This window comes from Rutidosis leptorrhynchoides, chromosome 3 (genome assembly GCF_046630445.1).
Source record: "Rutidosis leptorrhynchoides isolate AG116_Rl617_1_P2 chromosome 3, CSIRO_AGI_Rlap_v1, whole genome shotgun sequence".
Lineage (NCBI taxonomy): Eukaryota > Viridiplantae > Streptophyta > Magnoliopsida > Asterales > Asteraceae > Rutidosis > Rutidosis leptorrhynchoides.
The window spans coordinates 520,394,193-520,408,259 of record NC_092335.1 but is presented as its reverse complement, the minus strand read 5'-3'; the positions used below and the strand labels follow the sequence as shown (position 1 = coordinate 520,408,259).

General features: G+C 33.8%; 1 protein-coding gene across 1 annotated transcript; it reads right to left on the bottom strand.

The window, feature by feature from the left end:
* Nucleotides 1-9,499: 9,499 nt before the first annotated feature.
* Nucleotides 9,500-13,127, bottom strand: LOC139898316 (polyubiquitin 9-like). Its single transcript, XM_071881043.1, has 4 exons — nucleotides 13,023-13,127; nucleotides 11,324-11,509; nucleotides 10,731-10,770; nucleotides 9,500-9,689 (listed from the first exon to the last, which is right to left on the bottom strand). The coding sequence occupies exons 1-4, from the start codon at nucleotides 13,023-13,025 to the stop codon at nucleotides 9,604-9,606; spliced, it is 315 nt and encodes a 104-aa protein (XP_071737144.1). The 5' UTR covers nucleotides 13,026-13,127; the 3' UTR covers nucleotides 9,500-9,603.
* Nucleotides 13,128-14,067: the final 940 nt, after the last annotated feature.

Below are 14,067 nucleotides of genomic sequence, written 5' to 3'. Positions count from 1 at the left end.
GCATTCGACATTATTCTATAAAGTCAAGGTGGCGTGTCAATCAAATTAAACAACGTGAGATTAAGATGAACTAAGAGTAGATATGAGTAGAAGCGTTCGAGTATAAATGCACAAGTAGTCAAGTAATTCCTACTTCAAGTCTATATGCCGGTTGTAGTCTAGACTCACCAATGTACCCTATGACTCGAGGTTGACACCAATGAACTCTAAATCCCTACAACCAACGCTCTGATACCATCTGTAGCGACCCGACAAAATCGTCATTGATGGCGCCTTCTACTTAGGTCCCGTTACGTGGTCATAAGTCTTTAAAACAATGTTTGACCAAAAAATATGTCGCATTCATTTCAAATGTAAAGATTGTTCAAAGTTTACGAGAATAGTTCCACCACAAGTTACGATACAAAGTTTTAAGTACAAATGAAACTTATGCGACACAATTTAAAAGTAGCCAAAAGACGCTCCATGTATGCATATATACTCGACATCCAATGCAAGTATCAAAATAATGAGCGGAAGCATGTATCATGTATCGTTCAAGGACCTGAGAAAAACATAGAAATCTGTCAACGAAAACGTTGGTGAAATCATAGGTTTAAGTAAGTAAGTACAAGTGAACCACGAGATTTGCATCAATGAAATAATAGTAATACATTCCAAAAGTTTGTTTCACGAGCACCCAATTATCAATGCTTAACATTCCTTCCATAGAACCCCATCACTTTTCATTCATAAACGGTAGCGAACCGTTTGAATGAGGGTTTGTCAAACCCATATGGATCCATACAACATAAGTTCTCGCTTACACCCGGCAAGTGTAACTAATGATAATCGAATTGAGGATTTTGTTCTAAACTCGTATGTAGAATGTTTGTTTTCCTGTACTTGTGTTCACTTAGTAAAGAAATGTTTATGTTTTCTCATCCCAAATGTAAGTTCAAAAAGAGTAAAAGTGGGACTATGATCTCACCTTGAGTGCACGAGTAGTAAAGTACTTCAACAAGTAAACGTGTGCAAAGAACAATGCTAGTCTTGACCTAAACAATAGGTTGTATCAATAACGGTAAACACGATAGGTCAAAGATGTTCAATTAGTCCTATGGCTCGTTAAGACTCGATCATAATAGCATGTGAATCAAATTGTCATGTTTCATGCAAGGTACAAGTATAAAAACATGTTAGAACGATTGCACAAATATTTGGTTAAGTTTGATTAAAAGTCAACTTGGTCGGGTCAAAGTCAACGAAAAAGTCAACATGTTCGGGTCGGGTCCCGAACTATTTTTCTGAGGTTTTTAATCATATATGAGCATGTTAGAACAAGTTTCATGTGAATCGGAGGTCCGTAGTATGCCAAACATTTTTCGTATTTTGGACATGGAGGTCAGAATCTGACCACGGCTTATGTCGCGCCGCGACATAAGCTGGCCGCGCCGCGGCATTGGCCGTGCGCTGGTACCTGGTCAGTCTCAATTGTTCAAGTCCCAAATCAAAACTCTTTCAAGCATAAATTACAAACCGCTAACACTTAGAACTCGCACCTTATATCGTTGGAAAGGTAATTTGACAAAGAACACAACTAAATAAATTTCACCAACCAAAAACATTATTTGTAACAATCGGCTTTCCAAAATAAATGATCAATTAATGCACACATTTAATACTCGAATTTGATAAGTGCACATTTATGATTCGGGCATTTAATGCATACATACAACACGCCGTTTTGTAGGTAATCGAGCATACAATACAACTAACTACTTACTAACAATAATTCATGGCATTCAATGCATCAACTATTCATTTCAAGCTTAACAAACCTTAACCCAAATTCACCAAAATCACTAATCAAGTTTATGGAGTTTTCCCAAGCAACCTACACATCAAATTGAAGCTAGTGATACTAGGAACACAATTAGAACATGAACTTTTAACATCTAACAACATATGATCATCCAAAATTCAAGAACAACACACCAAAATTCAAGTTCATGCTAGTTATACTAAAACAACGAGATCGAGCATACAAATTACATACACGACATCACAATGAGCCATAGACACTAATTAACACCATTTCAAGTCAAAAACACGAATTTAGAGAAATCTAGAGTTTTAGAAATGTTACCCAAACGAGATGAAGTTGGTACCAAAATGAAGAGGATGAAGAGAGGATCACGAATATGTAATTTATTTTGTTGTAAGCCTCCTAGGTCGAATTTAGATGATGATTGAATGAATTTGGTAAATGTGTGTGTGTTCTTGCTAGAGAGAAAGAGAGAGAGAGGGAGATGGTTGAATGGTGGTGATTGGGGTGGACTAGTTGACCTAGTCAACTAGTTTGCCCCGTGTCAATTTTAGTCCCTCGAGTTTGTAGTCGGGTGCGGAAAATACCTAAACGGAATATTTTAAAACGCGTATTAACGTGAGATGTTATAAACATATAACGGAGTTTAAATTAGTATAACGGAAAAGTAAATGGAAAAAGGCGGGATGTTACAGTAGGTGGATTGAATTGTTGAATGATTACGACTTTGAGATTCGTTACCACCCGGGGAAGGCAAATGAGGTAGCCGACGCCTTGAGCAGGAAGGACAAAGAACCCATTCGAGTAAAATCTATGAATATAAGGATTCACAATAACCTTACTACTCAAATAAAGGAGGCGCAACAAGGAGTTTTAAAAGAGGGAAATTTAAAAGATGAAATACCCAAAGGATCAGAGAAACATCTTAATATTCGGGAAGACGGAACCCGGTATAGGGCTGAAAGGATTTGGGTACCAAAATTTGAAGATATGAGAGAAATGGTACTTAGAGAAGCTCATAAAACCAGATACTCAATACATCCTGGAACGGGGAAGATGTACAAGGATCTCAAGAAACATTTTTGGTGGCTGGGTATGAAAGCCGATGTTGCTAAATACGTAGGAGAATGTTTGACGTGTTCTAAGGTCAAAGCTGAGCATCAGAAACCATCAGGTCTACTTCAACAACCCAAAATCCCGGAATGAAAATGGGAAAACATTACCATGGATTTCATCACTAAATTGCCAAGGACTGCAAGTGGTTTTAATACTATTTGGGTAATAGTTGATCGTCTCACCAAATCAGCACACTTCCTTCCAATAAGAGAAGATGACAAGATGGATAAGTTAGCATGACTGTATTTGAAGGAAGTCGTCTCCAGACATGGAATACCAATCTCTATTATCTCTGATAGGGATGGCAGATTTATTTCAAGATTCTGGCAGACATTACAGCAAGCATTAGGATCTCGTCTAGACATGAGTACTGCCTATCATCCACAAACTGATGGGCAGAGCGAAAGGACGATACAAACGCTTGAAGACATGCTACGAGCATGTGTTATTGATTTCGGAAACAGTTGGGATCGACATCTACCGTTAGCAGAATTTTCCTACAACAATAGCTACCATTCAAGCATTGAGATGGCTCCGTTTGAAGCACTTTATGGTAGAAAGTGCAGGTCTCCGATTTGTTGGAGTGAAGTGGGGGATAGACAGATTACGGGTCCGGAGATAATACAAGAAACTACTGAGAAGATCATCCAAATTCAACAACAGTCGAAAACCGTCCAAAGTCGACAAAAGTGCTACGCCGACATTAAAAGAAAAGATATAGAATTTGAAATTGGAGAGATGGTCATGCTTAAGGTTGCACCTTGGAAAGGTGTTGTTCGATTTGGTAAACGAGGGAAATTAAATCCAAGGTATATTGGACCATTCAAGATTATTGATCGTGTCGGACCAGTAGCTTACCGACTTGAGTTACCTCAACAACTCGCGGCTGTACATAACACTTTCCACGTCTCGAATTTGAAGAAATGTTTTGCTAAAGAAGATTTCACTATTCCGTTGGACGAAATCCAAATCAATGAAAAACTTCAATTCATTGAAGAACCCGTTGAAATAATGGATCGTGAGGTTAAGAGACTTAAACAAAACAAGATACCGATTGTTAAGGTTCGATGGAATGCTCGTAGAGGACCCGAGTTCATCTGGGAACGAGAAGATCAGATGAAGAAGAAGTACCCGCAGTTATTTCCAGAAGATGAGCCAACACCTCCAATCGCTTAAAATTTCGGGACGAAATTTATTTAACGGGTAGGTACTGTAGTGGCCCGAACTTTTCCGAACCTTTCTATGATTATATGTTTAATGAAAACTATATTTACATGATTAAATGTTTCCAACATGTTAAGCAATCAAACTTGTTAAGACTTGGTTAATTGAAACGGAAATTTTGTAAACGTATGATTACCCAGTTTGACCAATGATTCACGAACGCTATAAGTTGTATATGACATGATGATACATAAATGAATAAATATATAAGTTTAACATGATATAATGATCATCAAGTATCTCACTAAAAATAGTAACAATAAGTTATATACTTAAAAAGGAGACTATTGACGTATGAAACTCAAAACGATATATATAACGATTATCGTTATAACGTCTTACTAGGTACATATGAATCATATTAAGATATTGATACACTTGGTTAATTATGTTAAATGATAAGTAAATATATCATTAAGTGTATTAACAATGAACTACATATGTAAAAATAAGACTACTAACTTAATGATTTTGAAACGAGACATATATGTAATGATTATCGTTGTAACGACATTTAATGTATATAGATCATATTAAGAGATATTCGTACATCATAATATCATGATAATATAATAATTTAAAATCTCATTTGATATTATAAACATTGGGTTAACAACATTTAACAAGATCGTTAACCTAAAGGTTTCAAAACAACATTTACATGTAACGACTAACGATGACTTAACGACTCAGTTAAAATGTATATACATGTAGTGTTTTAATATGTATTCATACACTTTTGAAAGACTTCAAGACACTTATCAAAATACTTCTACTTAACAAAAATGCTTACAATTACATCATCGTTCAGTTTCATCAACAAATCTACTCGTGTGCACCCGTATTCGTACTCGTACAATACACAGCTTTTAGATGTATGTACTATTGGTATATACACTCCAATGATCAGCTCTTAGCAGCCCATGTGAGTCACCTAACACATGTGGGAACCATCATTTGGCAACTAGCATAAAATATCTCATAAAATTACAAAAATATGAGTAATCATTCATGACTTATTTACATGAAAACAAAATTACATATCCTTTATATCTAATCCATACACCAACGACCAAAAACACCTACAAACACTTTCATTCTTCAATTTTCTTCATCTAATTGATCTCTCTCAAGTTCTATCTTCAAGTTCTAAGTGTTCTTCATAAATTCCAAAAGTTCTAGTTTCATAAAATCAAGAATACTTCCAAGATTGCAAGTTTACTTCCAAGTTTTCTAAATCCATTCCAAGTAATCATCCAAGATCAAGAAACCTTTGTTACTTACAGTAGGTTATCTTTCTAATACAAGGTAATAATCATATTCAAACTTTAATTCAGTTTCTATAACTATAACAATCTTATTTCGAGTGGAAATCTTACTTGAAATTGTTTTCGTGTCATGATTCTGCTTCAAGAACTTTCAAGCCATCCAAGGATCTTTTGAAGCTAGATCAATTTTTTTCATTTCCAGTAGGTTTATCCAAGGAACTTGAGATAGTAATGATGTTCATAACATCATTCGATTCATACATAAAAAGCTGTCTTATTCAACGTTATAAACTTGTAATCACTAGAACATAGTTTAGTTAATTCTAAACTTGTTCGCAAATAAAGTTAATCCTTCTAACTATACTTTTAAAATCAACTAAACACATGTTATATATCTATATGATATGCTAACTTAATGATTTAAAACCCGAAAACACGATAAACACCATAAAACTGGATATACGTCGTCGTAGTAAAACCGGGGGCTGTTTTGGTTGGGATAATTAAAAGCTAAGAAGAACTTTGATTTAAAAGCTATACTTCTGGAAAAATGATTTTTCTTATGAACATGAAACTATATCCAAAAATCATAGTTAAACTCAAAGTGAAAGTATGTTTTTCAAAATGGTCATCAAGATGTCGTTCTTTCGACGGAAATGACTACCTCTTTCAAAAACGACTTGTAACTTGTATTTTCGACTATAAACTTATACTTTTTCTATTTAGATTCATAAAGTTAAGTTCAATACGAAACCGTGGCCACTGGAATCACTCAAAACGGATTAGAAACGAAGAAATGGCGAGTAAAACAAGATTGATAAAAACTACTCATTTTACCTACATGAAAGTTAGTAATAAATCTATTCCAACCATAACCTAATCAACTTATATTGTATATTATGTAATCTTGAGATACCATAGACACGTATACAATGTTTCGACCTATCATGTCGACCCATCTATATATATATTGCGGAACAACCATAGACACTCTATATGTGAATGTTGGAGTTAACTATACAGGGTTGAGGTTGATTCCAAAATATATATATAGTTTGAGTTGTGATCAATACTGAGATACGTATACATTGGGTCGTGGATTGATTCAAGATAATATTTATCGATTTATTTCTGTACATCTAACTGTGGACAACTAGTTGTAGGTTACTAACGAGGACAGCTGACTTAATAAACTTAAAACATCAAAATGTATTAAAAGTATTGTAAATATATTTTGAACATACTTTGATATATATGTATATATGTATATATTGTTATAGGTTCGTGAATCAACCAGTGGCCAAGTCTTACTTCCCGACGAAGTAAAAATCCGTGAAAGTGAATTATAGTCCCACTTTTAAAATCTAATATTTTTGGGATGAGAATACATGCAGGTTTTATAAATGATTTACAAAATAGACACAAGTACGTGAAACTACATTCTATGGTTGAATTATCGAAATCGAATATGCCCCTTTTTATTAAGTCTGGTAATCTAAGAATTAGGGAACAGACACCCTAATTGACGCGAATCCTAAAGATAGATCTATTGGGCCTAACAAACCCCATCTAAAGTACCGGATGCTTTAGTACTTCGAAATTTATATCATATCCGAAGGGTGTCCCGGAATGATGGGGATATTCTTAAATATGCATCTTGTTAATGTCGGTTACCAGGTGTTCACCATATGAATGATTTTTATCTCTATGTATGGGATGTGTATTGAAATATGAAATCTTGTGGTCTATTATTATGATTTGATAATATATAGGTTAAACCTATAACTCACCAACATTTTTGTTGACGTTTTAAGCATGTTTATTCTCAGGTGATTATTAAGAGCTTCCGCTGTCGCATACTTAAATAAGGACGAGATTTGGAGTCCATGCTTGTATGATATTGTGTAAAAACTGCATTCAAGAAACTTATTTCGTTGTAACATATTTGTATTGTAAACCATTATGTAATGGTCGCGTGTAAACAGGATATTTTAGATTATCATTATTTGATAATCTACGTAAAGCTTTTTAAACCTTTATTGATGAAATAAAAGTTATGGTTTGTTTTAAAATGAATGCAGTCTTTGAAAAACGTCTCATATAGAGGTCAAAACCTCGCAACGAAATCAATTAATATGGAACGTTTTTAATCAATAAGAACGGGACATTTCAGTTCCTGGGATTATGCTCTTGGTATTGGGTTGGGTTATTGAGTATTAACCCGTGTTCTGTGTAATTGGGTCACTATTACAAATGCTTTTGTAATGTGTCATTTGTGTACCAAGGGTTATGTCAAGTTGTTAAACGTAACGTTATGATATTATTTTTTTGGTTAAAACAGAGTTGAAAATGTTATGTATGATGAACGTGATATTGGGACCTAACTAATAAAAAAAAATGTGCTTCGTTTTTGGTAAACGGGTCGAGGTTGTTACATACAGAAACAAACTTGTGCTGGTTGCACATAACATTTTAGTGCAAATAAATTACAGTTTTGTCATAATTAAATCCTTAATTATTTTGGGGACTCAACAAACTATTTTTAACCCTGACGGTATAGGCGGATTTTGTACTTTTTGATGAAAAAGTGAATTTTTAACTGTGACGTAGCAATGTCATGAAGTGAAGTTAAATAAAAGCAATTGTTAAATAACCAAAGTGACGTTTAATCCGATTAAGAAAACTAGACACGTATTCAGTATTTCTTTCCGATGTCTGAAAACGTGCCGTGAAGTCAATTAAGTTTGACTAGTTGGATCTTAGGATATCTAATAAAAATTAAATTAACTTTTAAGAAAAGAAAAAAGATGGAAGAAAATAACAAAAAGAAATTACATCTACGGTTAAACTATTCATAGTCGTAACGATGGCGTGACAAGGTTTTGGAGTTTTTTAAGGATATAAGTGACGTGACAATGGTTGTGGGATGAAGAAAAGTAGTGAGAAAAGTGTAAGAAGAGGGTGTTAAATGATGTGTTAAAATATAAATGAAAGTGTTAATTTAAATGTGATCAATAATATTAATAATAAAGTAGAATTTAAACCTTAACGATTGTGAACTAAAAAATCACGCCTCGCACCATTCTTTTTTCATACACATAGATATTCGACTTTCTTTGTGAGTTGGCTACCCGCATGGAGTCTTATAGTGTCACCAAATGTGAGCAAAAATGGTTAAGCTCCCATGAATGAAGTTTGGAGTATAATAAGATTCGGATTCCTCGATATAAGATCATATATAACGGTGCATCACTTTTATCCATGAGATGAGATGTACAGAAAGTGACAAAAAGTGACGATGTTAACAAGGCGTTAGTTAGTCACTTCCCAATCCGTTAGTCGCTTCACAATCCATTAGTCACGGTTCTGACGAATTTTAATGAGGCGTGAGTTTGTCAATACCCAATCAATGAATTATAATTATAATGATTTAATAAAATTATTTTTTTTATTATTAATTTATAATTTCTCACCTAATTCTCAATCAGATTTTACCACATCCTATACAAATATTTGAGACAGAAAAACTAATACGATGGTTAAAAAAGGTCAGTCATTACCACGTCACAAACAGATTTCACTTTTGGCCAAAAAATACACCGATTACCTGTGATATCACATGCACGGTTAGAAATGGTCTAGTTCTAGAACTATGCTTTTATGAAACAAGTTTGGTTTGACCATAAGATGAGCTTTAGCCATCAGCCAACATACATACATATACCAATACTAGAAAGACTTATCTAAGTTCCTAAAACTTTACTAGTTGTAAATTTATGTACCATAGTGAATTCGATCCCATCTAACTCGATATATCAATTGAGAGACACCCTGTTTACAGCCCAAGTCAATACAACAATGTCTATCATACTCCTTCCATCTACAGATTCTATATATTAGAATCTTAAATGAAAACTGTAACTATCAAAGTAAAATCTTATATGAAAACTGTAACTATCAAAGTAAAACTACCAAGTCCCTGAATGATATCATGACAAATCAAAGTATTTTATTCGGAAATAAAACCACCTAAAGAAACAAAAATATGAAAAATAAAGCAATAAAGTTCTGAAAGATCTCAATATAAACAGTAGCATTATGAGGCTTACATAATAAAGTTTACGATTCCATGGATTTTACATAATTGTTTTAAATAAAAAAAAGTTCTCAATGAAGACTTCTACTATCCTACCAGCTACTGGTAGTATCAGCATCACGGGACTGATAAAAATCATCCGGTTTCACTATGTTTACATCCTCAAATTCATTATCATCTGAATGTAACAAAACCATGTTGATTTTAATAGAGAGATTTAAGAATAAGTCATAAAGCAAAATATAAATGAAATGATAATTTAGTAATCAGTACCTTTAGCACTGTCATGGATTTTGTTATATTCCCTCCGTCCCAAATCTATTGTCCATTATTCTATTTTGAGATGTCCCAAATTAATTGTCCAGATTCTTTTTCAACCAATCAAAAGAGGTTAATCTGGAGAGAGAATATATTCTATTGGTGGAGAATGACAATTAGTGGAATTTCCTAATACTGCGTGTTTTTTGTCTGGGGACAATAGATTTGGGACGGAAGGAAACAACAATATCAAATCAGTTACTTTAGATTGAGACGATTTAGATTTTTTTTTTTTTTTTATATCTTAAATGGGTCAAATCAAACCTTCATACTGCCAAATGTGTCAAACGGGTTGAAAGTCGGTCAATGTAACTTATAATTATTATTAACCAATAACCACCAAAAACCAACTTCTATCCAAATATGATTTTACTTCTATTCAATATGGGTTCTTTCTAACCACAGTCCTTGGGGCAGTCATTAAGGAGCATTAATGTGTTGTACAAAACGGTTAATGCTGATTGTTACACGGCTGTTATTAAAAAGTACAAGGTGTTGTTCGCACCTTAACTACAACCCTAAGGGTTGTCATCATTAATGCATTAACTACTTATAGAATATCTTTAAAATGGGAAAAAACGATCAAGAGCCAACCCAACCCATACTAGCGAATAGCAATGGCCAGCGTCAACAGTCAACTCAGAGCCTTTTTACCCTGGCACCCAACCCGGCCATCTTGCCACCTCTAATATTCCACAATTTCAGTAGTTTGAAAAATGAAAATCCCGGGTTTGTGATTAAAAAAATTATAACAAGGGAGTCTGCAATATTTTGAAAGATAGTTTTTTACTGAAAAAGACTTGCAAACACAAAAGGTATCATGCAAAGTAAATATGTGCAAGATACTGAATTAAGAAAACACCAAGCAATTAACATTACTGAAAAAGATGATAAGTCTAACCTTTTCTCAACACAAGTGCCACAATAGCGTCGTTTTCAACCTATAAAGATGAATGTCAGTCAAAATTTCGGGTTACCATAGTTACACGGGGGTCCAGGTTCAGGAGGATAGGCCTGAAACCGATCTTCCCCCAATTACTAATAAAGTAATAAATGGAAATATTAGGTATTATTTTATCTCTAACAATTCATATAGAAAAGAAAAATACAGATATTGGGTAAAAAAGTAGTAAAAGGTTTCAAAGGCTCAACCGGCTTGATCACTTGGCAAAATGTTTTTCAATGCATGAAACCCCCTAAATCATTAATCATCTATGAAAAATGTTAGTAATATATAATTAAAATATTTTTGATCCTACGGCACTCTGTACCCAAAACAGATACGGAGACAAGTCTGTGTAACACCTCGGATCACCACCCAAACAGAATTTCTTAATTATGACTGGTTACCTAACCCGCCCATTTGGCCACTTCTAGTCATTTCTATAAAAAAACAACTTGTTCCGTCTCTAGAACTAGTAAGTAAAAGAATTTATATATATTTATTGTGGATCATGATATATAAGATTAAGCATATAAAGGAAGGTCGAACACCTTTTGATCTGCCAATGTCTTTGAATCATCCAAGACTTCTCCACTTGCAACTAATATTAGACGCTGATCATTAACTGGTTGATCAATGAGGTTATGCAACTTTTGCTTAATGTCTAAGATCTTTTCAGTTGCATCACATTGCAGAAAATAGGTTGTCTTATTGCGCTTAACACGAATGTACATAGCCTGCATCAAGGTTATCCACTTATACAAGGATAAAAAAGGTCTCATTGTAGAACATATAATGAAAAAAATACAATGTGATAAATTGAACAATCAATGCCATATGAGATCTGTTACATCTTGCAATTTACAACCAGTACCCTTCTAATTCAATATATTAATTAATGGCGTGCCCGATGGTTTACACGCATAAAGGAAGATGAAATAACCCTAGAGACCGGAAGACGTACTCAGAAGCTACGAAAAACTAAGTTAAAGGCATTTTTTAGCAATAAGACGTCTAGCGTCCTCCGGCAAAGATCTATTAATGAAGGATAAAAAAAGGCCATTCAGCGTTTAGCGTAAGTCTGTAGACCGCTTTTAAAGCGTAAGCCCTAGATATTCAAGTATAAAGCACGTGATCAGCACACATGCCACGTCAGTATAAAGTGGAAATTCGGTTACTCAATTTTCGAATGATTCAATCCATGAAGCGACACGTGTCTCCGAACAATCTGGAGACCCCAGACGCATATAAATAGGGCACTTGGGCCATCGATTTTTGGACACTTAGACTCATGTCAAAGAACACATTGTCACTCTCACACGGTATTTTCTCTCTCAAGGACTCAAGAACATAGCAACCGAACGCTGGACAGGGCAACTCACAGTTTAGCTCCGCATATTGACTTAAGCCACCCCACGATTCAACATCGTGATCTGGGTCTGCATGGACATTGTCCGGAGGGGAAAACAGTCTATCGACAATCCACTCTACTAACGGTCTTAACCACTGTACGTGTATCCGCTAGCCGGAAATAGGTATAAACATTAACCAATAATATTTTAACAGTTATTTCCTTCATGCATTCATTCCTCAACATTTACATACTTATACATGTGTGTATGCGTGCCTTTTATACAAGTATGCGTACTTAAAGATCTTTTGTCATCCAAATTGAAAATTTTAAGAAGTCTAAAGATATTAAAGCTGAAATCTTTTATACACGGACGATGGTAACATTAGAGAAAGGTAAGAGTATGTGTACTTAATACAAGTGTGTGCCTTTCATACACAGACAATTCTAAGAACTCTATATGAAAGATGAAATCTTTTACATTTGATATCCAAATTGAAAATGTAGTTGAGTATAAGAAAGTTATCTAATTTTCTTGATTACTTCAAATTGCCATTAGAACCTTATGTATGTATATACATGATCTTCAATTGCATGGATGGAATATGAAATTGAAAAAAAAAAAAAAAAAAAAAAAAAAAAAAAAACTGAAAAGCCAAATAACGATCATAATTGCAACTACTTACGACATTTTAGCCCTAAATTAATATCAATTTCAATCTATATCAATTTCAATTAATATCAATTTCAATTAAAATCAATTGCGGAAAATTAATATCAAAATTAGAATTTTAGCCCTAAATTATAACGATCACAATTGCAACTACTTACGACATTCAATATCTAATTTGATTGATCGGAGCACGTAAAACAGAAATTAACATGAAGAAAATACGAACCATTGGATTGCGTTAAAAACTTCACCGACAGTTTTACACCGTAACTCGCCGGAGTCGATGACGTAATCTAAGGTTTACAGTTTCTGTATCTATCTATCTATCTATCTATCTATCTATATTCTATATCTCTCTCTATATATCTATATCTATCTATATCTATACTGAAAATAAAAGATTAAAATAGGCTCTAATTATTATTTTATTAATATTTAATATTTAATGCCACTATTTTATGTCTTACGGAGTAATTCTTAATTTCTTATCTTAATTTTAATTCTTAGACCGTCTCCGATACGTACTGCAGACGAAAAAGTACCAACAAGTCGCCGGGCACTAGGGATGACAATGGTCACCCGATCTAGTAGATATCCATCCGATTCACACGCTTCGTGATGAATATGGATGAACATAAATGGATATGGATACGGATTTGAATGAACCTAAATGGATATGGATATGGACATGGATGAAAACTTACATCCATGGATATATATCCATTACCACCCGAAATACATATATAAATACATAAATTTTAGTTATATACTTACATAGTTACTAATACAAATACATTTATCGTTAGATTTACATTTTACTTTCAACGTTATAAAGAAATAACCATAATATATTACAATAAAACACGTATATCTAATAAAATAAACATACAAATTACATATTAAATGTTTCATAATCTATGTTTAATAGTAAATTCAACATGTGTTATATCTTCGTCAAAGATTACACATTCTTGTGGATATATTTTAATTATGTCGTGTTATATTTATTTTTCCTATACTAGATTGTTGTTTTCGTCGCATATTAGAAAATATTATAACATTTTTTAAATATCCAATGGATATCCATTAACCCGCTTAATCTAGTGGATATGGATATGGATGGATGAACGGAAACTAAATGGATATGGATATGGATAAGCAAAAACTAAATGGATATGAATATGGATACGGCATCACCCGATCCATATCCGATCCATTGTCATCCCTACCGGGCACGACGTAACGCGGCGTGTTGGGGGTGATTTTGCCGG